At 56.8% G+C, this 25782-nt stretch overlaps 1 protein-coding gene and 1 long non-coding RNA gene across 4 annotated transcripts; one reads left to right on the top strand and one right to left on the bottom strand.

Annotated features, from left to right (window-relative positions):
- Window positions 1–299: 299 nt before the first annotated feature.
- Window positions 300–25122, bottom strand: LOC135182396 (semaphorin-3D-like). 3 transcript variants are annotated; one of them, XM_064156471.1, is made up of 20 exons: window positions 24104–25122; window positions 15368–15475; window positions 13714–13836; window positions 11698–11870; window positions 6990–7150; window positions 6183–6245; window positions 5806–5925; window positions 5303–5408; window positions 4739–4867; window positions 4325–4470; window positions 3972–4086; window positions 3741–3810; window positions 3236–3380; window positions 2925–3147; window positions 2715–2803; window positions 2241–2282; window positions 1814–1971; window positions 1511–1575; window positions 1142–1272; window positions 300–1057 (listed from the first exon to the last, which is right to left on the bottom strand). In XM_064156471.1, the coding sequence occupies exons 4-20, from the start codon at window positions 11795–11797 to the stop codon at window positions 641–643; spliced, it is 2280 nt and encodes a 759-aa protein (XP_064012541.1). In that variant the 5' UTR covers window positions 11798–11870; window positions 13714–13836; window positions 15368–15475; window positions 24104–25122; the 3' UTR covers window positions 300–640. The 3 variants fall into 3 exon arrangements, with proteins under 3 accessions (XP_064012541.1, XP_064012543.1, XP_064012542.1); XM_064156473.1 differs by having other exon boundaries at window positions 5303–5405; XM_064156472.1 differs by lacking the exon at window positions 15368–15475.
- Window positions 24304–25777, top strand: LOC135182398 (uncharacterized). Its single transcript, XR_010305187.1, has 2 exons — window positions 24304–24949; window positions 25604–25777. It is a non-coding gene; the product is annotated as an uncharacterized LOC135182398 (long non-coding RNA).
- Window positions 25778–25782: the final 5 nt, after the last annotated feature.

Genomic DNA, 25782 nt, shown 5'->3' with positions numbered 1-25782 from the left:
TTTTTTTTCCTTCTTGCCTTTGGATGGAAGGTTGAAAATCTCTCTGAAGTGCTTCGGAGCTGAGCTGGCCGTAGGCATCTCTGCAAACTCCAGGTGCCCCCATGGCTGGAGCCCAGGCTCAGCAAGTGGCTGTGCCCTGCTGCCTCCAGCAGCGCTGGAGCTCTGCAGGTACCCAGCTGGGGCATCACGCTGCCAGAGCTGCAGCCTCCAGAGGGGAAGGAGGCTGGCTGCAAGGATGTCCATGGCTGGGTTGGATGCTGCTGGGTGTTGGAACCATTTGTGAGAGCTGGGGCCATGGCTGGGTTGGATGCTGCTGGGTGTTGGAACCATTTGTGAGAGCTGGCTGTTCCCCTTCTCTCTCCTCTGAGCTTATTATTGCTGCTGATAACAATAGCCACTGAGGACCAGGGGAAAACAAGGAGAATAAATATTCTGCATGGCCTAAAGAGCTTTGAGTCTTGGAGAGCCAGCATGGGCTCTGCCCTGGCCCCAGTGTGCATTATGGGGCATGGCGAGGCAGCAAGGACTGGCAGGGTTTGAGGTAGTAACAGCGAGATGGGAAGCTGAGAGGCTCTCAGAGCTGATGCCCACGTGTGAGAAGGGTCCCGGAAAGAGTAGGGCCCCTGCTCCCTCTGCCCCCTCACAGGGGCTGGGGTTGCCTCCGCACTCGGCTGTTCTTGGTCTCTGGGGATGAGTGCTGCCACTTCTGGTGCCAGGCTTTCTGCCGCTGCCTTTCCTGGAGCCGCAGGGCATTGCAGTAGACATCCAGGCTGGTGCCTGGTGCCCCCAGGACCCGTGGGAAGCCCTTGTAGCCTGGATGCAGGTCCACCCGGGGCCGAGGGCTCTGGTGGGCTGCTCCTGGCTCAGTTCCCTTGCTCCGTCTGTAAGATGGCACTTCCATTGCCTCATGCCTGATGACACGGAGACTGTATCGGGTGAGGGGTCGGGAGAAGGAACGTTCCACTGCCTGGCACTCATAGGTACCCTCATCCTCCCTCGCCAGCTGGCGGATCAGCAGCCCTTGCTCCAGCACTGAGAAGTGGCCATTGTTCCTGACCTGGGGTGAAAAACAGCACCATAGGTCAGTTCCTGGGAACCAAGCCACCCTGGAACCTCATGCCCACCACCCTGTTGCCCACACCTCACTCAGGCCTGTCTCCTCGCTGTGCCGCACCAGCCACCGGACAGTTGTCTGTGGGGAGCGCGTCAGGCACTCCAGGAAGGTTGAGTTCTTCTCCATGCCAAAGACCAGCTTCTCCACGGCAGTGGTCCCTGGAGGTAAGGATGGGACAAGGGAAGGAGTGACTACCTTGCGTGGAAGTTGTGTGATAGGCAGGGAAGTAGGACAGCATGGAGCATTCATCGTGTGGTGAGCAGCATGGTGTCTGTGGTGGATGGTGCTGGTGCACCAGCGGGCACCGGTTTCCTAGTGCTATGCTGCCCACACTCCTTGGCATTGCCAGGCACTGGGCAGAGCTGGCTTCTCGGAGAGGTTGGGGCTGGCACTCACCCTCTGTGGTGTCCTGGCATTGACTGAGCACATCAGACTTCAGTACATCCTGGCAGCGAGCACGTCTGTGGGAGAGCAGACAGGGCTGTGCAGTGGCATCTGCCTCAGGCTGTGAGGCCACTCCACAGCACAGCACTCAAGAGAGAAGGGGAGAGCTCAGGGAAAAGGGGAGAGTGGAGGGTCAGGCAGGTAGGGTAGCAGCAGGGATCTGAGCTGAGGGATCCATGAGCTGATCAGCTCCATGGCTGAGGACTTGCCTTTTGCTGCTCCAAATGCAGGAGGTCATGCAGGGTGGGCACTCACCTCTTGTCAGTGAGCAGGTGAGGTGTGCAGGTCTTGCTGTCCCAGGTGCAGTATGGATCCCTGGCTAGGCAGCAGTCAGTGCAGGTTTGACCGTAGAGCTCACAGCGGTACAGGGAGAGCTGGAGCAGCCCGTGGGTGCTGCTCACAAACAGCTCCTGCTGCTCAGCCAAGCAGGAAGGTGGCAGTCAGTGCCCATGGCTGGAAAGCAGGGCTAGCAGCAGAATGCACCCTGTGCTGGGGTGGGGATACTGGGAGACATGGGGATTGGGAAGCAGAGCCTGCCACCTCCCAGACTGCCCTGGCAGAAGGCCATTCCCTAAACGTGCAAGCCTTGGGGCTGAGTGACTCAGGCGGGGGGGGGGGGGGGGGGCGGGCAGCTGTCCTCTGTGCTCTGTTGCTTCAGCAAGAAGCAAGAGGGAGGACTCACCCGCTTCAGTGATAACTTCATGTCCAGGATTGGAGAAGGCACCTGAAGGGGAAGGAGAGGGTGCTGCAGTTATGTTGGTCTCTTCTGGGTGTCCCAGCCTGCCAGTGGGGATGGATGGCACCCCAGGGTGGCAGGGTGCTGGGGCCCTGGTGCAGGTCTCTGTTCGCAGCTCCACCAGCTCCATACAAGCACCCTGGGCTGGCCCTGGTCAGTGTGGACAGCTCTGCCTGGTAGCTGCAATCTCAAACCTGGGCTCAACCTTCACGTTTTAGTAAGGGCTCCAATGTGCCACCCTCACCCCCAGAAAGTGAGTGGAGTGGGAGCTGGGAGATAGCTTGGCTCTGGTCCCCCAGCTTCCCTTCATGCTAACATCATCTGAAGCCAATGAGGGACCCTCCTGCCACGGAGGATGCCACTGGGGCGAGGAGAGACAGCATGGTCCAGCCACCATAGTCCAGCCCTGGACTCCTGTACCTTGGCGACGCTCATCTCCTCCAGGCTGATCACCTCGATGCCACGGCTCACCCCACTGGCCAGCCCCACCTTCAGGACTTTACCTTCATCTGTGAACACAGCAGAAAGAGCTGTCAGGGCTCGGCAGCCCTGGAGCTGACTGGGCCGCTGTGCCGTGCAAGCTGCCCTGTGGTGGCAGCGTTGCCAGCACGGGGGTGAGTTCGCACCCACCTGTGCCGAGGAACAGGACGTCGTAGTGCCGGCTCTCCACCTCCAGCCGGTGCACCAGCAGCCGCCGCAGCCGGTAAGGCACGTTGGCTCTCAGCAGGACGGGCTGGCGGCCCAGCGGGTACACAGGCTCCCACATCAGCTGGTGGGTGCGCATGAAGCTGATCAGCTCGTCGGGGAAGTCTTTGGTGGACTGCAGCAGCGGGTCGTAGGTCTCACTGGGGCACTGCGTGGGGCGGGCAGCGGCGTTAGGGGCAGGCCAACCCATCCTGCTGCCTCTCCCTCCCTACCCGCCGGGCTCCCCAGCCCCTTACCGTGCCGGGGCGGGGATAGGGGACGCGGCCCTTATATTCCACCCAGCGGTAGTCGAACCCTTCCTTGTGTGCAAAAGGGCCGCTGAAGGCAGCTCTGACGGCAGCCATGGAGTAGATGCAGACCGCGGAGCCGCTGAAGACACCGCTGTGGGGAAGGCACGGGGCCGTCAGCGCCCGGCTGCGCCGCGGGCACCGGAGCGCTGCGTGCCCGCATTCCTGAGCACGCACTAGCCCCTGTCAGCCCGGCAGGCGTGCGTGGCACTGGAGTGCGACAGGAATGCCTTTGGCACAGCCAGCCCAGCCCGGGGGACCGCAGGCTGTGCCGATGCCAAACGTGGTGTTGCGTCAGATGGGCTGGAAATCAGCGGCCGGGAAAGCAGTGAAACGGCCGCTGGCCCTTCTGCCAGCCGGGTGCTGGTCCTGCCCTTGTCCCCTGCTTTGGAGCACTGGAAGGGGCTGGCGGTCTGGACGGCCCCAAGCAGTGACAAGCCAGAGCCCTGCTCACCTGGATACCGTGAAGAGACCAAAGACGAGGGGATTCTGGGGGTCCCGGGTGCGCAGGAGGAAAACATCCTCTGCGAAAGAGAGAGGTGGAGGTGAGAAGCCCAGGTGCTGCCAGCCCAGGAGATGCAGGTGGGCATCCTCGATGCCTTGCCCACCTCCCTGGGATGTACTGGAAGGAGCAGCTGCAGTGGCGCAGTCTTGTTCCTGGCTGCAAAGTTGGTTGTGCACTCACCGAGCTGGTCGAAGTGAGTCTCGGTGCCCTGGGGGCCAGGGATGGAGCACACCAGGCGGGCCTTGAGAAACGTGCTCCAGCGATTGATGAGGCTGTGCTTCCCTCCAACATCGTTCTGCCAGGCACCGAGAGCCAGCCTCAGTCCAGTCTGTCCCAGCCTTCCCACAGCTGCATGCTCCTCCATCCCCACAGCAGGACACCCCCAGTCCCAACCCCTCTGCTGTGTGGTGGGTGTGTGGTGACAACCCCATGCCTTTTGCTGACCCCTGCTTGAGGTGCCTTGCAACCCAAAGAAGGTAAAACCCCACCTGGTGAGACACCTGGCCACAGCATGCAGGTCTTTTGTGACTGACCTTGCAGACTCGGGCCACCCTGGCATGGATGTGCCGCTTCTCCCACTGCCCAGCTTCCATGGCCGTCTCACGAAAGAAGATGTAGACTTTGTCATCGTGTGGATTGTAGGTATCAGGGATGGTGTAGGCACCAACGAATGCAGGCTCTGCAGGGGGAAGGAGCAGTGCAATGTGGCCCTGTGTCCTGATCTCCTTCCATTGTATTGCCCTTGGAAGCCCTTGAGAGCAGTGTTAGATGCTGAGGGTATGCAGAGTGCCCCATGAAAACACTGCTGCCTAGAAGGCAGAGCCCCATTGCTGGTGCTCAGGCTGCAGAGTGCATGCTGGAGCATGGGTCGCACCAGAAGCTTCATCAGTGCTTCTCCCCAGCAGCTAGGAGAGATCTTCATGCCTGTGGGTCCCCCCAGCTCCTACCATGTAGCCAGTGGTCCTGGTTCTGCTCCGTCCGGATGTAGCTCTGCTCAGCCCCATGGACCCAGGTCCGGAAGAAGGCAGCACTGCTGCCCATGAAGTCACTGGAGGTGCCCGAATAGAGCTCCCCACCTGTGGGGTCAGAGGGAGTGTGGATGATTTGGGATGCAGTGAAGGAGGCACATTGGCAGGATATCCTTGTGCCATTGAAGGCTCAGGGACAGTGGAGGTGGCACAGCCTGCCTGGGAGCCTTCTCCAGACCCATGACCCAGTATGGTTTCTAGCTCCCAGTTCCCCCAGCCCTTCCACAGCGCTGGTATGAGCTGGGCAGGCTGGTGACACCGCATAGCCCATGTGTGTTCCACTCCATCTGCACCCTGCACTCACCATTCTGTGCAGGAACCACAAGGGGTGAGCTGGTGCAGGACTGGGCTCGACAGATTGACTCCTCTCACACCCACTCAGGCGCCAACCCAGGACCACAGCCACATGCAGCAGGCATCACTGCCAGTGCCTCCCAGCACGCCCACCTTCCAGCACCTCCTGTGTTCCTGGCTCCCTCTTACCAACAAGGAGTCCTGTGAAGGGTTCGTGGGGGCTGTATGGGCACCGTCCTCGTCCTGATTCCAAGGAGTGTGTCACCAACTGCATGGAGGGAGCCCCGGGACCCTGCTAGAGCCAAAAGAGAGGTGTCAGCCCAGCAGGAAACCAGCTGGGCATGTGGAGAATGAAGCTGGCATGTGCAGCTCTGCAGTGAGTGGGTCCCTTGAGGGGGCCGCCAGGATCCAGTCCTGTCCCCATGGGGCACCCTTGACATTGGGGCTCTCTTGCCACCTTCTGCAATGGGGACATTAAGTATTATACTACCAGGATAGTGAGACACTGGAATGGGAGTGGACACGTTTTCTTCGTTAGTGTGTAAGAACAGGATGGATGAGGCTTTGTGCAACCTGGTCTAGCGGGAGGTGTCCCTGGCAAGGACGGGTGGGACTAGGTGATCTTTAAGGCCCCTTCCAGATCAAGCTATTCTGTGATTCAACAGGATGTGGCTGGACAGGGTGTCCCTCACCTTGCTCCTAGCTCCCAGCTGGATGAAGGCACAGACAGGCTGGTAGGAGCCAGTCCCACAGGCGAACACATGGCTCCGGTTGAAGGGCTGGAGGAGGCGAATGAAGTTGGCACACTCTGTCTGCTCAAGGGGAGATGTTTGTTAGTGGGCTGAGCCTGAGTCTGAGCACTCGCTCCCAGCCCCATGATATGCATGGCTGGGACGTGGGAGCCCAGACAGATCCTCTCTTGGCAGCCAGTAAGCTGATCTTAACACTGGCTGCCTCAGCACCCTGAGCTCAGGCAGACTGCAAGGCTCCTTTTTGGGGTGCTGTTTGTGTTGAATACTCATGGTCAATCCCAAAAGGCTGTGATCTGGGGGCTGCCAGCCCTGCTTACCTCCACATTCTTCCCTGCCAGCTGGCAGTGCTCCACCTGCTCCCTGGAGGCTGGCCAGAAAATCTGCAACACAGAGACCCCTCACATGCAGCCCCTGCTTTCATTCGCCCTCCTGGGTCAGCCGACTCCTGCAGGCACTGGTGGGAATAGGGCTTGGCCAGAAGGCACTGCCAGGCTTAGGCACATGACGAGGACATGAGGCTGCTCTGCAATGGATCTGACAACCCCTTGATTCCCCAGGGTCTGGCCAAGTTCAGCAGGCAGCCTGACAAATAGGCTGAGAGCAAATCTGGCATGGGGACAGAGCCTGGGTGGGCCACGGCACACCCAGTCGGTGGGCAGGCTGTGCTGGATCCCAGCCCATGGGAACGCCAGGCTGCAGTGCCTTAATGGGCTTTCCTTTTGTTGGGCTCCCACTGCACTCCCTGCCAGCAGGATGTCTTGGGATGACATTAGTGGACTCGTTGCTGGAGTTCTTGCAGCTCTTGCAGCAGCAGCAGGGACTAGGTGTGATAGCAGGATAGCAGGCTCTGGGCACTACCCTTCCACCCATGTCCAAGGTCTGCCAGGTCCCCTCTCCTGGCCAAGCCACCCTGTCCCTCCTTGGCGTCAGCCTATCCCAGCAGGGTTCAACGTTGCCAGGAATAGGTTGACTCCACTGATTGAGGCATCCTGGTGTAAATGTGTCCCCAGTGGAGTCAGAGCACATCCACCTCCACGCCCCATCACTGGAACAAGGAGCGGCTCCCAGGGAGGAAGAGACCAGCCTGGCCAGGGTCATGCTCACACCCTCCTCCCAGCACTGACCTTCTCAGGCTCTCTGCTGGGATGGTCCAAATGGAGCAGGAAGACATGGTTTTTTGCTCCCACCATCAGCCAGGCCCTGTCTTCATCTACCAAGACAGCTTGGAAATCCATCCTGTCCCCTGAGGCAAGCAACAGGTGAGAGCTGTTGGATTTCAGCAGATCTGAGGAGCACAAGATGGGAGAAAGAGAAGCCCATCCATGAGTAACACAACAAGCAGCTGGAGGCCACATACTCTCTCTCTCTCTCTGGGACACCTCTGGCCACCCATCCCTGCCCCAAGGGAACTCAAGCTTCCTGCTGCTGCCTTAGTAGCAAACCACCACTCCTGGTGCCCCATAGCTCATCATGAAGCCTCCTCCTGTGAGCCCACCTGGAGGAAATATTGACTCATCCATACAAAGAGGAAAACTACACTGACCTTGCCCTGGGCTGGGCTGGTTTGCAGGGTACAGGGCAGGAGAGCAGTCCAGCCCAAGGACTCCAGGTTGCTCAAACTTCCAGCCCTTCAGCTGAGCTCTTGGGGTCCCAAACACTCTATACTACAAAACCGTGGGGAAAGGGCTGAGAACTGAAGATATTTGCTCCCAACAGGGTTTCCCTGGACTTCAGACCAAGGAGTATTGCCATAAAAAAGATTTGGGCTATCTGCTGAGGCAGACTGTATGGAGACACAGCTGCAACAGCCCAGTCTGGACTTCTCTCTCCTCTGCTGACCTCCAAGCCTGTGAAATGTCTGTTGACTGTTGGTCTTCACCCCATGCACAGGATGGATGCATAGAGACAGACAGATGGAAAGTCTGTCCCTGGCCTAAGGGGCTTGGAAGGGAAATCCTCAACTGTGTCCTCTGTGCCACCTGACCCTGCAGCCATCACCTCATATTTTGCAGTCATAGAATCACAGACTGCTTTGAGTTGGAGGGGACCGTTAAAGATCACCCAGCCCAACCTCCCCTGCAAATGCACAGAGATATCTTCAAGCAGCTCATGTTGCTCAGAGCTCTTGCTACATCCTGAAGCAGCCTAAACACAGCATTAGACTGTCTCAGGAAAGCAAATGTTTATAGCACCCCTTCGGCAGTGGTGGAGAGAAGGGCCACCTTGCCAAGGGGGAAAGCGTGCCATAGACTCAGCATGTTCCATGTGGAGTGGAGATTGGGCAGCAGGAAAGGCTCTGCTCTTCTGGCAGGAGCTCCTTCTGCACAGATGCCTTGCGGTGGCTAGCATGGTCCCTCCAGCACAGTTGCAGCCATGTGAGTGTGCAAGAGGGACAATAAGCCCTTGTGTTCTGCTTAACCACTCCTGAAACAGCATTCCAGGGGCCTACATCTGTTCTTGACGTGCAGTGTCAGATTTTGGGGCTGGCTGCTGGGGTGAGCATCCCATGGGACACAGGATCACAGCAGCTGCCACCCCAGCCAGTGCCTGCTCCCAGGGATCAAGGCAGGGGAGACCAGCACTGAAGCAAGCCCTAGAGCTTCCAGAAATCAAACCACATTGCTTTTTTCTTCAGCAGTGGTGGGATCTGGCTAGGGACAGTGTGAAGCCTGTCTGGGCTGTCACAGCTGTGCTGGCTGCAGTGCTGTGCAGGGACAGGTGAGGAAATAGGGCCATGGGAAGGGGAGATGGGGCTGGACTGCTGCTGGATGGGGACTGGGGGGAGGTAGAGTGCAGCTGGAAACCTGAGGTGATCTGCAAGATCCAAGCTGTGAAATTGCCCCGAATCGTGTGGATTGAAGCAGTGTGTCAGGAAGAGAGGGAGGGAAGCAGTCAGAGGGAGCTGGTGCTGGCCAGCGGTGGACGTGCAGCCGCGGATGCAGGTGAGGTGTACGTGGGCAGGGGCATGGCTCCTTTCAAAGGGGACCTGCAGACCCAGGAGGTTGTGTCTCTCTTCCTTCCACTCTGTTTCCAGGGCAGAAGGGAAGCGGGGCCAGTGCCTGCAAGCTGGAAATGGCACTGACGTCGTTCATCCCGGCGGGGGAGGACCTGCTGGGCCACAGGCAGCGGGCAGGGTCCCTTCCCGGATCCACGCCAGGCTCGCTCCCAGCTAGCATTTCCTTCTCCCCTTCCTCCGGGGACAGAGCTCTGTGGGAGCTCCGGCTACTGTGGCATGCAAATAGTCCTCTGCCAGAAGCAGCTCCCAGCTATGTCAGGGAGATCTTGGCCTCCTCCTGCTCCTGCAGCACTTGTACAATGCTCTGCTTCATCCCCCTTACCCTTCAATGCCCAAGGGCTCTTATCTGGATACCTTGGATACGAGGGAGCATATTTCCAAGTCATTTCCCACCATCTGAACAGGATTAACTGCTGAATACCTGTCCCTGCCATTATCACTGCTGAGTCCCCAGTGGACTGCTGTGCATCACCCACCCTCCTGCATCTGTCAGTGCTTCTGGGACCTGCCCAATCCAGTGGGACATGTCAGGCTGGACACTGGGGATTTGAGCTGCAGCAGGAGAGAAGGTCTGAAGTTTATCCAGTAAGTACATGGGTGCCATTAAGCAGAGTGGAGACAAGGGAGTAGCACTTGTTGGTCACCCTCCGACTTGCCCTGGCCCTGTACTTGAGGACAGAATCAGGCAGGATGATGGGGGAACCTTCCCTGAGGCCATGACAGTATGTAGGAGGACCCAGGAAGGACTCACTGTCCTGAACGTGTACCATGAGACCCCTGGCAGGGTTAAGGACCATGAGAGTCTGAGCCTGACTTGGCACAGTTCACTCCCTCACCAAGGAGACATTGAATGCTGTGGACTCAGACCCTGTAGGCAGGAAGCTGCAGCTCACTTCTCCCCCCGTTCCAGCTGTATGCACATGGCATTGGATCCAAACCTGGGTCCTGAAGGCAGTGCCTGCAGGTTGGCTAAACTGCTGGGTGAGCCCAGGGAAACATCCTCTCCTTTGTATTCGTTATCTCTCAAGGCCACGGTGTTTTCTTCATTGTTGGGACCACTGTAAGCACCTTGTCCCATCCATCACCTCTGCCCGCTCCTCAGCTACATCATCCTCAGTGCAGGGTGACCCTGGGCTTCCTGGGGTCACAGCCCGGCTGTGCAGAGGGCTCTCTTCTTCCCTTCCCCCAGCAGAGCACACTACAGAGGAGATCCCTGCAGTCCAGGGGAAGCCTGATGCTCAGTCAGGCTCCGGCTCCCCGCAGCCGTCGGCTGATAAGGGATGTGCCAGTGCAGCTTTGGATGCCGATAGCCAGAGACCCACCAGCTTCCTGCCCTGCCCTGCCCTGCACGTGCTGCCTGGTGATGGCTTCTGGGTCCGGGCTGGCTGCGGATCAAAGGCTGGCAGGAGACCCTTTGCCATCTCCTAGCTGTGCTACCCTGGCGCCTGGCAGAGCAGGCGGCTGGGAGGCTGCCGTGGCTGCACTGCTCTGCGGCAGCAGAAGGCAGGGCGGCTCAGCTGCGGGCAGCATGAGGCTGACCTGGCCTGACCCAGCTCACCCGGAGGCTGCCTCTGGCAGGGCCATCACGGCCGCCGTGCCATCATAAACCCGGCCGGCAGCCGCTGCTGTTGTTCCTGGCGCTGTGTCCGTGCCCCATCCTTCCTTTGCTCTTTCAGCCTTCAGTGCTGTCATTTCCTCCTTCCAAGCCTGCTTGCGTCTCCTGCCCCCGCCCCAGCGAGGCTCTGCCTGCCTCCCCCATGCTGGGATCTGAGAGCAGGGTTGATTCCATACTTGGACTCTCAAAAGCCTCCTTTTATTTATTTTTTTTCCTAGGGGTTTTTAAACCTAAACTTCTCAAGGCATTGTGTCCTTGAACCTGCCCCGTGCTGTCCATGAGTCACATCCCCTGCCATTGTTCACGCTGTCCTTGAGCCCTTATGATGCTGGGAGCTTCCTTTTCTGCCTCTGCCCAAGGCTTGAGGGCTCTTGGCATGTCTGGCCCCAGCACACTGTAGGGCTTTGAAGTCAGCAGTACCTCTGTGTTACTGCTGCCCCAGCCCTACTCAGGCTCCAAGGAAAGGCAGACCCTTCAGAATCTTTCTGAGCTGGGCTAGAAGTGGGGCAATTTTCCCACAGGGATATCTTGCACTCTCCAGCCACAGGCTGGGGGCATCTTTCATCTTGCTGGCTGTCCCCACCTACAGAGAGGCTGCTCAGGGTAGTGGAGCAGGCCAAGAGGATGGCCTCAGAGCTTTGACTGTGATACCCATGGAGAGCTGTGCTGCTATACCACCAGTGTGGAGGAGAGCTGGCTGGGCCCTGCCAACTGTCATGGCCAGAGAGACACTGGGGATGTGCTAAGCTGCCCGTCCTTCTAAGCAGCTTGCTCATTTACACACAGGTAAATTGGCCAAGTCTGTGCTGCAGGTCCATGGCAGGGTGACCAGCTGCCAGGCAAGCAGGATTCTGCAGGTCATTTCTCTGCAAAGACCTTTTCCCTAGAAGCTGTCTTTTTGCCCTTCTCTGCTGGGCTGCATCCTGTGGTACCTGTCAGCCTGCTCTTGTTGCTTCTTCAGCTCACCAAGAGCTGAAGATGCTCAGCCCTTTTCTCTGGTGCCAGCAGCACTGGTGCACCACACACAGGAGCTGTGCTTGGAGCTGCACCTGTAAAGCATGCCCAGAATGTGGAGATGTTGCAGATACAATTCCAGGGCTACTGCTTGCCTCCCTGGAGCCCTGGCTCTCACTCCCTGTCTGTAGTACTCTCTCCCAGACCTCCCAAGCAAGGTGCAGATCTCAGAGAAACCCACCCTTACCTTTGTAGGCAAGACGAAGGCGAGGGGCATGCTGCTTCCATGCCTTAACGTTGCCTGGCTGCTGGAGGAGGAAGCAGAGGAAAAGCACAGCAAGGGGCATCCTGGCACTCAGCAGTGGGGAGCTCCACCTCACAGTACCATGGTCCAGCGGTGAGTTGCCACCTCCACTGCAGCTGCAAGCAGAAAATGGAGGAGGCTGCACTGTGGTGGGCTGTGTGTAGGTTGGAACCCCTGCCCCCCCCATCTGGGGTGGGTGCTCAAGGGATGTCGAGTGACAGCTCATCCCCCAGAAGGCTTCAGGCCACCTAAGAGCAAGTGGCCAGCACTGCAACATAGATTGGAGCTGCTGGGCAGACTGTTGGAAGGGGAAGTCACATCACAGTGAGCTTGGCATGCTCAGCTGGCAAGGCACAGCATGGGGACCCTGCAACACCCACCACATGTGCCTCACTCGTGGTTATCTGGGCAGAGCACCTGCAAGCTGCCAGGGATCCCACCCTGAGGAGTCTGGTCTTGGAGACAGACAGAGAGTTTGTCATGAGCTTGTGAAGCTCATGCTGCTCACACTGGCTGGGCTGGCAGGGAAGCGTGAGCCCAAGGCTGCAGCTGTCTTATTGGCTGGGCTGTCCTCACAGCCTTAGCACTCAGTGATGGTTCTTGTACAGTGAGGAGGATGTCTGAACAGAATTGAGGAATTATAGAATGGTTTGGGTCAGATGGGATCTTCAAGATCCTCTAGGCCCAACCCTTTTGCCCTGAAGGGAATTTGCCCACCTTCCATTAGACTGGTTTCCTCAAAGCCCCGTACAGTATCCCCATTGCCATGAACCATGCTGATCCCTGCTGAGATACTGCACCCTCCACCTCTGGGAGCTGGCAGAACAGCTGGTGCTCACAGGGCCAGTTTGAGTATTGGAAATGTAGCTGTGGCTGGAAAATGCACCTCAGCTGCCACCTGGAAGCTCCAATGTATTTCATGCCCAGGGAATTCAGAAGAGCAGCTACTACAGCCTGCTCAGGGGGCAAGTGTGGTATGGTGCTGGTGCTCAGAGAACACAGATTTGAACATTCTGGAGGTGACTGCTGTGAGGGAAGAAGTGAGGAGTGCTTACAAAGCAGTACACACTTCACTGGGCTCTCACTGCTTGGGTATCCTCTGCTAAATATCTGCTCAGAACCCAGTGCTTGTTAAGTGTCTGGCGAAGGATCCCAAATACTCATCTCAGCTTGGGATCATATCTTGTCCGTCTTACTCAAAAGGGAATGAATGTTTTAGGGCACTGTTCATAAAAAACACTTCTGTGACCCCTTCAGCATCAGCTGTGGCTGTGTGCCCACAGGATGCATCCCTCTGGCCGTTTGCCCTGCAAATCGCCTGGTCACCGCAGAGCTCTCGGGGGCCACCAGCACCCTTTGGCTGCAGGATGCTGCAGGCTAGAAGCACTCTCACATTCATTCCCCCTCCAAGCCCTACAAGGTTTCACAGCCTTATTTGCTGGCTCCTACCCCTCCTATGGGGAGCAGGGCTTCCCTGAGAGTCCTCAGCAACTCCTTCAGGCAACTGAGATGCTTTTCCCTGCTTATAAATTACCTGGTCCCTAAATGGCAGCTCTGACTAACTCCCCCTCCCTCTTGCTGCAGATTAAGTCCTTCCAGTCCCATGGCTGAGAGATGTGAACTGAGTTTTTTGGCTCATTTCTGGGCAGAGGTTCCTGGCCAGTGGTCTCTGGCATCTGGTGAAGGACTGTCAGAAGGATGGGGTAGTCAAGTCTTCCCAACTGATTTGGGCTCTGTCTTCCCCAAGAAGGAGCACTCAGCTCTGCTTCGGGAGGAAGCTTCAGGGTTGTGGATTTGGAGTTTCCTGCCAGCAGCTGCTGGCTGGTCTGGGGAGCAGCCCCTCAGCAAAGCTCCTCTTGAGCCTATTCTGTGCCCTGGCTGCTGCCTTGCTCCGGCTCTGGCCTGCACAACCTGCTATGTTCCAGAGCCTTCACCCACCCCAGGAGACCTGGTACCAACCTGGGACCCAGATGTGACCTCGGCGTAGTGGCTATGCCGTTTTCTGTCCTCTTCAGTCAGGGGCTGTTTTCTCAGCCCATCTACTCCTTGTCTTGGCAGACTTTTCAGCAGGTCAGCCTCTGCCTGGGCAAAACAAAACACACAAAAGCCATAGGTTTAGCTATTTGTGAAGTGCCCATTGCTTGACCCACTGATTGCAGAGAGCAGGAGTTCCAGGCTGCAATCCACCAGCCAAGCTGGTGGGGAGCTAACAGTGCTACCTGTGTTCCCCTCACAGTAGGCAGAGATGCAGAGTGGCTTTCCTGTTCCACAGATGCTCCAGCAATTTCATCCCTTCCCTTTGCTTGGCTGTGTGCTGTGGAGTTCTCCAGACCTGTCCTGCTGACCTGTGTCCATGCTCTGAGCAAGCACTGCTATCCCAGGGATCAGAGCAAGGGGGTGCCTGGGATTTGACAGGGATTTTTACTGTCTTTACCAACATGGATTTGATTGCTGAGGGACTTGGGAAAATGCTGGCCTCTAATTGCAGCTTTCTATAAATGGAGCAGGACCTGTGCTAGGCCTAGCTTTGAGATAAGCCTCCCCTGGGAGGAACTTCTCATTCCCCAGAGCTCTGGAGGATGCCACAGTGGGCTGGGATTCTCTGGATGGCAGGCAGGGCAGAGCTCCTGACTTGCAGACACGATCATGCATGGCTTTGGGGATGCTCCACATGCCTGGGGTGGAAGACAGGGCAGCAGGACAGGTGTGCACACTCCCATCTCTATATATATTATACCAGCACTTGGTCTCCTGGGCCTGGGGGTGTAAAAGGCAGGTTTGATGGTAGCAGGACCTATGGCCACACACAGGAGGAGCCCAGAGCCCTGAAGGAGCTGGGTGCAGGTTCACAAAAGGTGAGGGGCAAAAAGGGGAGAAGGAAAAGAAAAACTGTTGGAGGATACCTCCCAGTAAGAATGGCTTCTCCTCTACATCACTCTTTTGCCAAGACTTCGATGGTCCCCCCTCACCACGGCCAGGCAGCAGGGCAGGACTCAGCATACCCAACTCCTAACACACTGCTAAGATGCCAGCAGCAGCTCCTAATCTGGTTGTGCCCACAGCCCCTGGCATGGGGGCATCCCTTGCTGTGCCAGTCAGAGCAGGGATGTACTGGGGAAACACATGGCAGGGTCACGTCCCCTGCCTGTAAACCTCTGCCCAAATCTGCCTGGAGGTGAAGAGCTCAGCAGCAGTGGAGTTTACACTGCAAGGGGGAGCACGGGTGTCTAGTGGATGGAAACAAGCTGTGGCTGATGAATCCAGGGTTAAATTAAACACTCCCGACAGCCTTAAATAATCAACTGTCCTGAGCTGCAACTATTTCTATCTCAGTTTGGAGAGGGAAGTGCCTGACGAGGGCAGGCTGCTGAGCACAGGGATGTCTAGGGGTGAAGATTTCATCCTCCAGGCATCACGGGGCCGAGGGCAGGATATGGGTAGTATCAGCCCTGTTTTGGAGGCCTGGCAGTCACTAGGAGTGCCTTGGTGTAGGTGGCACAAATGGTGGCACCATGGCACACCATGACACTGATACTGTGTGCCAGCAGTCCAGCAATGCCCTGGTTCCAGTGGCCACACTGTGCTCTCCTGACCCTGCCCTTCTGTCAGTTACCTGCAGCAGCCCAACAGGTTTAGGGCTCTGGGCTGTCATCTGCAGGCACCATTTCATGGCATGGGGATGAGTTTTTCCTTGGAAAACAAAGTCCCTCGGAGGGTCTTGCTGGAGACAGAGCAGCAGAAGGAAAAAGACAACCCCCTTCGGTCTGAGACGTGGAGTATGGGAGGGAACTGGTTACCCAAAGCACCGATTTCCTCCTGGAGATGCCTGCTGGCCGCGATGCCGTGAGCAGTGTGGAACAGCCTCGGCTTCCGAGGGGGAAGGGCCCCAGCAGTGGCTCTGTCTGGGTATGCATCACCTCCCGAGAGGGAAGAGCTGCCAGAACTCGAGCTCTGCAGTCACCCCGCGGCACTGCGAGCAGCCCCCCGCACTGCCACCCTGCCCAGGACATGTGCTCCAGCGCCTTCACAGGCCCGATTGTGTCCCAGCTAATCCCCTCTGGCCGTTTGCAGCCTACTGCCTTCTTCAGTTACACCACGGGGCTGGCCAGGCTGTCGGCAGGGTGAGACACTGGCCCCTGGCAGCTGGGGCACCTCAAAGGGGGTGGGGAGAGAGGGGCTGCACCCCGTGTCAGCGTTCAGCCACGGTGACCTTCCCTGGGAGTGCATGAAAGCACTGTGCCACAGACCAGGTGGGAGAGAGACCCCCTCCACGGGGCTGGTGCTACCCAAAGCTCCTGAGATCCCTCCGTGGATCTGGTGTTGCCCAGCGCTCCCCAGCAGCCAAACCCTGACTCCCAGACCCATGCTCTTGAAAGTGTCCTGCTTCCCCACACAGAAGCCCTGGGTATGGGTGGTCCCTTCTCTGGCTGGGAGGGCAGGAAGGTCGTTTGTATCTCTTTGCACCCTGCCCCTGGCTGTCCCTCTTTCCGAGGTGCTGCCTGACCCTTTTCTTGCCTTCACAGGCATAGAACCCCTCCCTGCTGAGCCCAGGGCTTCGGTCGCTCCTCTCCAGCCCGCGCAGGATGATGGATGCCCCAGCAGCTGCAAGGAGAGGCAGCTGTCGTCCTTCTCCAACCAGAAGGACAAAGCCACTAGGGTCAGCCCTCAGCTCCCCCCTGCTTTCCCCCAGAGCTGCCTGGCTAGGGCAGGACCAGGAGGCAGGGAAAGCCTGTGGTGCTGAGCTGTTTGTGGGAGGGCGACGTGATGCTCTTGCAGGATGACACAAATTGAGAGCATAAAAGCCTGTGCCAGAGCTGGGGTGGCACCAGGGCACCACGTGTGCCCTGCAAAACGCCAGGAAGAGCAGGGTTTCAGGGAATCCCTCAGTACAAGGTCACACGTGCCCACACAGAGCCCTGAAGATCAAGAGGGGACCAGACTTCAGAGAGTTTGAAAGGAGGAATTGTTCAACAGCACAGTGGGGCTGAGGCTGCTTAAGCCTTGCCCATGTTCCTCTGCCATCACCCAGCCTAGCTGGCCAGCAGGCTCTCTGCCAGCCAGGACACCTCCAGACTCCAAAGAGCTTCCTACGCTCCCACCTCTGGAGATTAAAGCCCATGATCACAATTAACCCCAGATCACTCTTCTCTGCCACCCAGTGCTGCTGAAGTGTGCCAGGCACCCTGAGTGTGGAGGAATGATCCCAGCTGCTGCTGGCACACCACAGCCTTTGGCACATCACCCCTGCTAGGCAAGGGAGGTGATGTTGCTTATAGGTGATAATGGGGGTGGAGCAGGGAGTGAGTGCTTTGTCCTCTTTTTCACATCTCACATTCCTGGTCCATCAGGCCTGGCATGTCACATTAAACACATGCCAGCTGTGCCAACACACACAGAGATCTTAAGCTCTGCAGCTGTTTTCTCCTCTGCCTTGTCCCATGGAACAAAGTGGTGCCCATCCTTGGCTGTGAACCCCCATCAGCAGTGCCCTGGACCCAGGAGAGCCCACCTGCCTCTGCTTTCTCTGCAGATAGGATGTTTCTTGCTGCTGGGGGCCTCAGTAGGGGGGAGCCAGGCTCCGATCCTGATCTTTGTTTGGGTGTAAACCTTTATGTTTGGAAGGAATGCAGCTTCTCTTCTAACAGCTCCCCGAAGCTTAAGGCACACTCTGGTTGGGTCTTCATCCTTTGAAATGGAGAATTACCAAGCCCAAGGCTGGCCAGGATATTAATAACTGTTTATGAAGGGATAAGGAGCTGGTTTCACTTAATGTCCTGCTAATCCCCTTTCTCTGGGGGCTGCTGGCTCAGCCTCTACCTTTCCCTGGCTACCGAGAAAGATGCGAAGTCTGCTCTGGCTTGGCTCTCAGGGGTTGGGCTGGTAAGGTGGCCCAGCAGAGGGGCTTGTCTCACTGTATGGTGATGGGAACCATGATGGGCATGGTGATTAGTCTGTGCTTTCAAGCAGCAGGCCCTTCAAGGCTGGCTGCTTGAGCTAGATAGAAGCAGGAGCAATGGGCATTACTCAGCTGGCACTGAGTCATCTCAAGGCTATCCAGCACCAGAGAGGTTGTAAATCTAGTGAATGTGCAGAGAAAGTGGAATGGAGACACAGCACAATTGCACTTCTCAAACCTCCTCTCACCTAAAGTGCTTTCAGGGTACCAACAGCTTCCAGTGCCACCACCACCGAGCCTGGCCAAACACAGCTCATGGAAGGCCTCAGCAAAACAGGTACACCTGGGACTCAGCACCCTCCCAGTCTCCTTCCATGCCCTACCAGCATCACACTGTCCCACCTCTGCTCTCAGACGTCTGCTGCACGTGTCTCACAGAGCAGTGCTAAGGTCCTGCACACAAATCCCAGCCCAGGCTGAGGGATATTGCCCAAGCCAGGGCTCCCATAAGGAGCAAACCACAGACACAGAGGAGGGTCAGGAAGGTGAGACAGGCATGGAGCAATTGTGTCTCATGCTGGGCAGGAGCCGTACAGCTCATCTCAACCCATCCAGGACCAACTCCAGCTCAACACAATGCACTGAGCTCTGGATTGACCTGGCCTGTTGAACCCCCAAGCTTCCTCCTCATGCAGTTGAAAAGCTCAACATTCTTTCAAGTTTGGGAAGGGGCTTACCACCTTCTGACCTCGTGTTAGAGAAAAAGTACTCAAATAAGGTAGTGAAGCATCTCTGCATTGCCCACTTCACTACCAGGCCAGCTCCCCAAAGCCTCTGGAGTCCCCAGAGCCAGTACCGCATTCCTCAGGGCCATTTATACCGTGATGTCACCCGATGGCTGAAACCCACCCTTGTCACCTGTCCACCACATGGCCTGACATTCCATGCAGCCCTATGGAGGCTCAAGGAGCTCTGGGGCTGTTTTCTGGGCTTCAGAATTTCCAGCCTGGGTCTGGGTGAACCATTCACATACTAAAACCTGGCAGGGGCTCCAGGGCCAAGGGTCAGCAGGGACTGTAGCCAGGGGTAGGTTTGCTGGTGTGCCTTGCCCCAGGCTGGCTGAAAAGCTTCTGCTGAGGGGAGATGGCCTGGGTGACACCAAGGGTTTTCACAGAGTTACAGCATTGTTTAGGTTGGAAAAGGTCTTTAGGATCATTGAATCTAACTGTTAACTCGGCACTGCCAAGCCACCACTAAACCATGTCCCTCAGCACCACATCACACCTCTTCTCAATACCTCCAAGGATGGTGACTCCACCACCTCTTTGGGCAGCCCGCTCGAGGGCTTGAAAACCCTTTCAGTGAAGAATTTTCTCCTGCTATCCAACCTAAACCTCCCCTGGTACAACTCAAGGCTATTTCCTCTTGTTCTACAGCTTGTTACCTGGGAGAAGAGAGAGGCCCCCACTTGGCTCGAACCTGTTTTCAGGTACTTGAGAGCATGAGAATGTCTCAGCCTCCCCTTCCCCAGGCGAACAGCCTCAGGTCCCTCAGCCACCTCTCACAAGACTTGTGCTCTAGACCCTCCACCAGCTCAGGGGTGCTCAGCACGCTCTGAAGCTGCTGGGCCGGCTGCATTTCCCCAGCTGCAGCCCCGGGGCCACGCCGCGGGGAGCCGGAGCGCGGGCTGCGGGCACCTGCTCCCCGCTCGGTGCCCCGGCTCGGCCGCGCCGCCGCTCCAGCCGCACGGCTGCCGCTCCCAGGGCCCCTCGCTGCCCCGGCCGCGGCCGCCCGCCTCCCCCAGCGCTTGGAAGCTGGGCAGTGTTTTCTTTTCATCACCGGGAGCCCTGCTCTCTGCTCTCCAGCTAATTGGAACAGGCTGGGCAGGCGTGGGGGCTTCGCCGGAGAAAGTATTTTAATGAGGACGGAGGTGCCTGCACTGTTATCTGCTTCTTCTCAGAGCCTCTTGGCTGGGCTCCTGGCAATTACGGCTCGGCTTGGGGGTGAGCTGGCACAGCTCGGACCCCTGCAGAGCACCACGCTCCGGCAGCCTCCTCAGCAGGCTGCCCTTTGCTCCGGCCGCGGAATGCCAGCGCCGGCGAACGCAGCTTTGCCCGGCGGGGAGCTTCCCAGAGCCGAGTGCCCTGCAGTCCCCACTGCAGCAGCTCTGCTGTGGCAAAGGGAGGTGTCTGGAGCAGGGAGCCCTGAGCTGGCCCGGTTGCAGCCTCTGTGCAGGGTATTTCCAAGGATCAGTGACCGGCAGAGACACTGTATGGACGCCAGGCCACTCACCCCAGCTGGCTGCTCATTCTTTCTTTCCCAGGAGACGCCAGGTCAGCCCCAGGCTGAGCTGAAGATGAAGGCACATCTGTCAGGGGTTGGAGCAGGTCAATACTATCGGCTGCTGTAGCTTTTGTGAGAGGGCACCCAGGGTGACTTCTGGCAGCAGCAGTGTGTTCTAAGCAAAGAACTCCTCTTGCTGCAGCCACTTAACTGCCCGAACAAAGCAGAGACAACCAGGGCCAGCGGATGGTCACCTCCTCCCAGTACAACTCCCTGTGTCAGGGTCTTCATCTGGCAAGCACAGCTCAGAAGCAGCCACCACCACAGAGTCACTGCTCCCAGGACACATCCCTTCTGTCCAAACCCTATTTCACCTGAAAGCCTCTCAGTCACAGAATCAGAGAACGGTGAGGTTTGGAAGGGACCTCAGGATATCTAGCCCAGCCCCACCTGCTAAAGCAGGATCACCACAGCGGGTGGCCCAGGATTACCATGCCCAGGTGAGTTTGGAATCTTTCTAGAGAAAAAGACTCCACAACTAATCTGGGCAGCCTGCTCCAGGGCTCCAGCACTCTCACAGCAAAGAAATTTTCCCTTGTGTTCAGATAAAACCTCCTTTGTTCCTGTTTGTGCCTGTTGCCCCTTATCCTATCACTGGGCAGCACTGAAAAGAATTTGGCCCCATCTTCTTGCCCCTCACCCTTTAGCTATTGATTCACATTGAGAAGATCTTCTCTTAGTCTGCTCCATTCCAGGCTAAACAGCCTGATGTCTCTCAGCCCCTCCTCATAGGAGAGGTGCTCAGTATCTTCTTGTATTAATCTGCACAGCATCCAGCTGTGAAAGGTCACCACAGCTCTCACAATTCCAATGCAGACAAGGCACAGATAGGCTAAGTGATCTGCCCACTGCCAAACCAGAACCACAGTAGGGCAAGGACTGACCTCAAGTGTCACATCTTCTTCCAAACATTTATTTATTCTCCTACAGCTCCTTGCTAAGCCTGACTGTACCACTGCCCCTGCAGAAATGAGCATGCAGCTTCAGTGTATGGTGGCAGAGCTGTCACCACCTGCCTGCATGGTGGTGACCTGCTGTGGGAAGACCTGCTCTTCCTTCAGTGGACAAGGGGCAGACTGAAACTGAAAGCTTGGCTGGGTTTTTCAACACTGCAAAGTGCTCAGGCCAATTTCAGTGACATCAGTGGTCTCCTCCTGGAAAACAGGGAAATAATCCTGGCCTCCTTGGTGGGAGAAGCAGAATAGTTCCTGCACACAATAAGTGGCAGCTTGCCAACGTGCGAGACCAGAACAATGACCCTGCACGGCCGAGTGCCTGTGGGCGACATTGTTCTAGAGAAACCACATCCTGGGCAGGCTCCCAGGTCAGCTGGGGCTGATGCTGGCAACAATTGCTCCCCAGGTCTTGCCATCCCACTGATGGAGCTGGGCTGTGGTGGCCCAGAGCACATGTGTTTCATGGTTGCAGGTACAGAGGAGCCTGGGTGGAACAAGTGGCACATGGGGCCACTCAGCAGGGAGACAGAAGAGCCCACATCTATTGCCTGCATCAGGGGATAATAAAGGCTTATCTCTGCCAGGAATAGGGAATACTTCCTCCTGGGTACCACAAAATCACTCTCATTCCTTGACATCTGGCTAGAAGCACATGCTGGGGTTTTACGGCTGGGATTTGGGATAATGCCATCATTAGGGAGTCCAGCTCTGCAACCTTCCATTGGCCATTTTACCACCCTGTGCTTCAGTTTTCCAGACAAAAAGTGTTGGAGAAGGCACAGACTTCTGCTTAGAGGAGGGCTGCTCAAAGAGGACAGGTAAGACTGGGCATGCCCACCCTATTCACAGTCACCCTGGCCTTGGAGGCACTTAGGAATGACTGATCTCTGTGTCTGCTCTCCACACCAGGTTTGCAACTGCACAAGTGAGTGCCTCCGAAGATGTCATTATCCCCTTTTCCTGGAGCTGCCTCTTGCTGTAATCCCAGCTGGAGTGGGGATAGACCAAACTTGGAGGAAGAGGCAGCTCAGAGAGTCCAGGAGCCAAGGTTTACAATAAATCTTTATCCTCACTGTAAACAGCCTCTGAGAGGGTGTCACTGGAGCACAGCAGAGAGCGAGGCAGCCAGGAACCCTCACTGGTGATAACATCTGCCAGCCCCACTGGCTCAAGGACTTGGCAAAGAGCATGGATAGCAGTGAGTCCTGCTGAAGACCCTGGCCTTGGCTCCTGCTTAAGTTGGGCACTGTTTGGCAGCCCCACAGCCTGGCATCACCTCTCGTCCAGCCAGCCAAAACGGCTGGGAGCATGACACCCACTCTGTGGCCTCCACATACACAAGCACATTGGTATTCAGGAGAACAACTGACATCCCTGGGGGCTTCCTGTTTAAATCTCGGCACAAGGAACCGGAGCAAACGATCCCTGTTTTGCATCCTTGTGGAATTTGGTGAGATTAGATTAGGGATGAATTCTTCCCATATTTTTTATGGAGCTGATATCTCTGCCTTAGTTTTCCGATTGACTTCCCCATCCCCAGCTCATAAATCATGAGGGTGTTTGTGTCTCTGCCATTCTCCATTCATTAACTCAGCAGGGGAGATCCATACCTTACAGCAACCGATCATGTCAAACCAGTGACCCATGGGGGCGGCCAAGCTGCCTGCCTTTGAGGGCTGTGCGAGGTCTGGCGGGCAGAAAGCTGGGACACGCTCCACTTGGCACAGAGACTGCTCCCCGTAGCTCCGGCACGGGTCGCGTGGCCGGCATGTGTGCAGGGCAGCCACAGCGCTCTGAGCTCAGCTCCCAGGGCACTTTCCTCTCCTCCCCCAGGCACGGAGCTCAGGGGAAACGGTGGGGTTCCAGATTAGCAGGAATTTTGTGCCAGTGCTCAGCAGCTGGATTAACACAGTGGCTCCTTCTGGGCAATAAATAGCTTAATGAAACTCAACCGTGGCAGCAGCCCAGAACTCGGGGCTCGCTGAGGCCCAGCTCCACCCTGCCTGTGAGATGCCTGTGGGTGATCCCCAGCAGAGTGCATCCCTCTGCTCTGCTGCCCTGTAGGGTTGCCCCACACCGTCAGGAGCTGTAATTCCTGCCAAAGGTGCTCCTGCTTCAAAGACAGGAAAATTAATTTGGTTTGTCTTAATTTAAGTTCGCCAAGTGCTTTGTTACTTGTTTCTAGACAGCAGAAAGAAAGGTTCAGTCTCCACCCTCACCCCAGGTCTCGCAATCCCATCACACCCAAACATCCACCCAGGGCTTCCAGGACACTGGAGGCATGTGGGCTCCCAGTTCCCATCCATCCATCCCCAGGATCTGCAATGCTTCCGAGCAGAAGGGTCATTAGTTAAAGGACTCCTTTGGAGAGCACACGGCATTTCTCAGGCTCTGTTTCCTTTCCTGCTGTATCATTTGTCCCAGGCTTTCTGAGAGCTGAGGCTTTGCAGAGGGAGGCTGAGCCTCTCCTGACAGATTTCATGCAGCATGAGCTGGGAGCAATTCCCTCCCTCAGACCAGAAAGGCTGTTTTTAACCCCCTTGGACCAAGATTGCCACAACTGCTTAGAGGTAAATGATAGGAAATCCTACAAAGCTGTCTTTGAGCTATGGAAGAGTCCCCAGCACAGACTGAGAGTTTAGTGAAAAAATAATGCCCAATGTGGGATTCGGGGCTGCTAAACCTTAGCAGCAAAGCAGAGTATCAGGGTCAAGAAGCCCCAGAAAAAAACAACCAAACAAACAAAAACTTCCTGGAGACAGAGATGTTTACCACAGCAGTGAAACCTCCTAGATCCAGATTCTGTAGATATAACCAGCAAACATTATCCCCACAAACTTTGTGTTGTGTGCCATGGCAGAACAAGCTCTGCTCTCTCTGTAGGAGCTGGGAAAAGACGAGTCACTCTGCACACCGGGGTAAAAACCAGCCAAGCAGATCGTAAAATCAGACAAGTTTACAGCAGGGTCAGACCTGGTTCAGCTTCCCCGGGCTCAGCTGCTCCCACTGGGAACGTGACCCCGGCCGGCTTTCCCGCGGAGAAAACCACAGCAGCCGAGCCCAGCCTGTGCTGCCCAGCTCAGCCACAGCTAAACCCAGCTCAGCCACGGCTAAACCCAGCTCAGCCACGGCTAAACCCAGCTCAGCTACTCACCGGCCGAGGAGCCTGCAGGATCTCAGCCGCGATGAACCGCTGCCAGCCCAGCAGCCTGCAGCGCCTTATCCCCAGCAAACTCACGGCACCTGAGGGCTGGAGGCAGCAGGGAGGAGCCGAGGGGAGGATGGCAGCCGGGGGCAGCCCTTCATTCATCAAACCAGCCCAGGCTTCAGGAACTAGCCCATGCTGCTGGTGAAACCGCGTCCCGCTGCTGCGGGATCCACGAGCAACAGTTGCCATCTAGCGGCTCCTGGAGTCACTTGGACCCGGAGAGGTCGTGGGGGGAGCGTTCGACTTTTTCACCGAATCATGGAACCGTGCGGGTCGGAAATGACCTTTAAGATCATCGAGTCCAACCATTCTCTAACTCTACCAAGTCTGGCGCTAAACCGTGGGGCCCAGCACCACATCTCTGCGTGTTTTAAGCCCCTCTCGGGAGGGCGGATTGATATTTCGCCAGATGATTCTGTTCCTGCAGCTCAAGGACCCCTAATAGGGGTGGGACGGCAGAGCAGCCCATCAAGCACATGGCTTGCTCTTGCGGCTTGAGGAAGTGAAAGGCAGCGAGGTGTGCGGGGACTGGAGGCACACCAGGGACTGTCCTGCTGCTGCCTGGTGAGGGGGTTTCAAAAGGCAAACTCCAGTCCATGAGCGACAAGGGAGAGATGTTATGGAAGGGGAAACTAGAGGAGGTTTGGACTCTGGTGGCTGCGCACAAGCACAGCGGGAGCAGACGCTCACATCCAGTGACCCCATGCATGTACTATACATTTACAAGGGGTTTTCACTCTACGCGAGCCGATGCTGTAGCCTGAACGCCCATCAGTGCCTGGGGAGTGTGAGGTGCGTTCCTGGAGCACGTTCAATTTGGTTTCATCTGAAAGGAATCCACTCGGTGCTCTCCCAAGCCTGAGCTTGGGACACAATCCAAAGTGCAGTAAAGTGGGGAAAGTCAGGAGATTAGTTTCAGAAGTGCACCCCGAGCCAAATCAATGCGCTGGAGCAGGCACACCCCAACAGGGCTTTGGAAGAAAGGGACTTTGCTGTCTAACTGCTCTCTACCCAGAGAGCTGCTCAGCCCTTCCCCTAAGCCCCAGCAATAAAAAGGACACAAGGGGGCTACCCAAGATCACAGCAGGGAGGGTGTCAGGGCCATGGAGACACCAAATGAGCGCAGGTGAGCTCCCGCCTGTTGTTCGCAGGGGGGGCTAATTGGCTAGGGGCTCCATTTCAGCGCAGGCTATGAACGCCCTCCTAAGTGTGCTGCAGGTCCACGCTGCGCTCCTGCATGGAATTCAGACTGCTGCATGCAGCGCCCTCTCCTGGGTGGAGCTTAGAAGCACTGCTGAGGCAGCTGCTTGATGGGAGTTGTCACTACCACCACGCTGGTCCTGCTCAGGGACAGCACCTTCCTCATGATGAACCCCCCAGTGGGAACCCAAACAACCCCAAGAGAGGCACTGCAGCTTCTCAGGCTGATTCTCTCCTTCCTTCTAGATCAAGCCCAGCACGATGCAAAGTCTATCTGCTATCCAGCATTCTGCCATTTCTGGACCAGCTCATCTTTCAATCACATGCAATGGGGGACTCTGTCCCCCACGGATATAATCTTCTCATCCTCCAGCTCCCTTGTAACACGGCCAAGGGCTCTGCAGGAAGAAGAGGTGCACTGTAAC

The sequence above is a fragment of the Pogoniulus pusillus genome, chromosome 16 (assembly GCF_015220805.1).
Source record: "Pogoniulus pusillus isolate bPogPus1 chromosome 16, bPogPus1.pri, whole genome shotgun sequence".
Classification (NCBI taxonomy): Eukaryota; Metazoa; Chordata; class Aves; order Piciformes; family Lybiidae; genus Pogoniulus; species Pogoniulus pusillus.
Note: the sequence above shows the minus strand (reverse complement) of the source record. Positions and strands in the feature narration are given on the sequence as shown.

Coding starts and splice junctions, on each gene's coding strand:
- LOC135182396 (XM_064156471.1), bottom strand. CDS start 11,797: ATGCCCCTTGCTGTGCTTTTCCTCTGCTTCCTCCTCCAGCAGCCAGGC. Junction 4,087..4,324: donor GGGTGGCCCGAGTCTGCAAG/GTCAGTCACAAA, acceptor GGTGCCTGGCAG/AACGATGTTGGAGGGAAGCA. Junction 3,381..3,740: donor GGTCTCTTCACGGTATCCAG/GTGAGCAGGGCT, acceptor CCTTCCCCACAG/CGGTGTCTTCAGCGGCTCCG.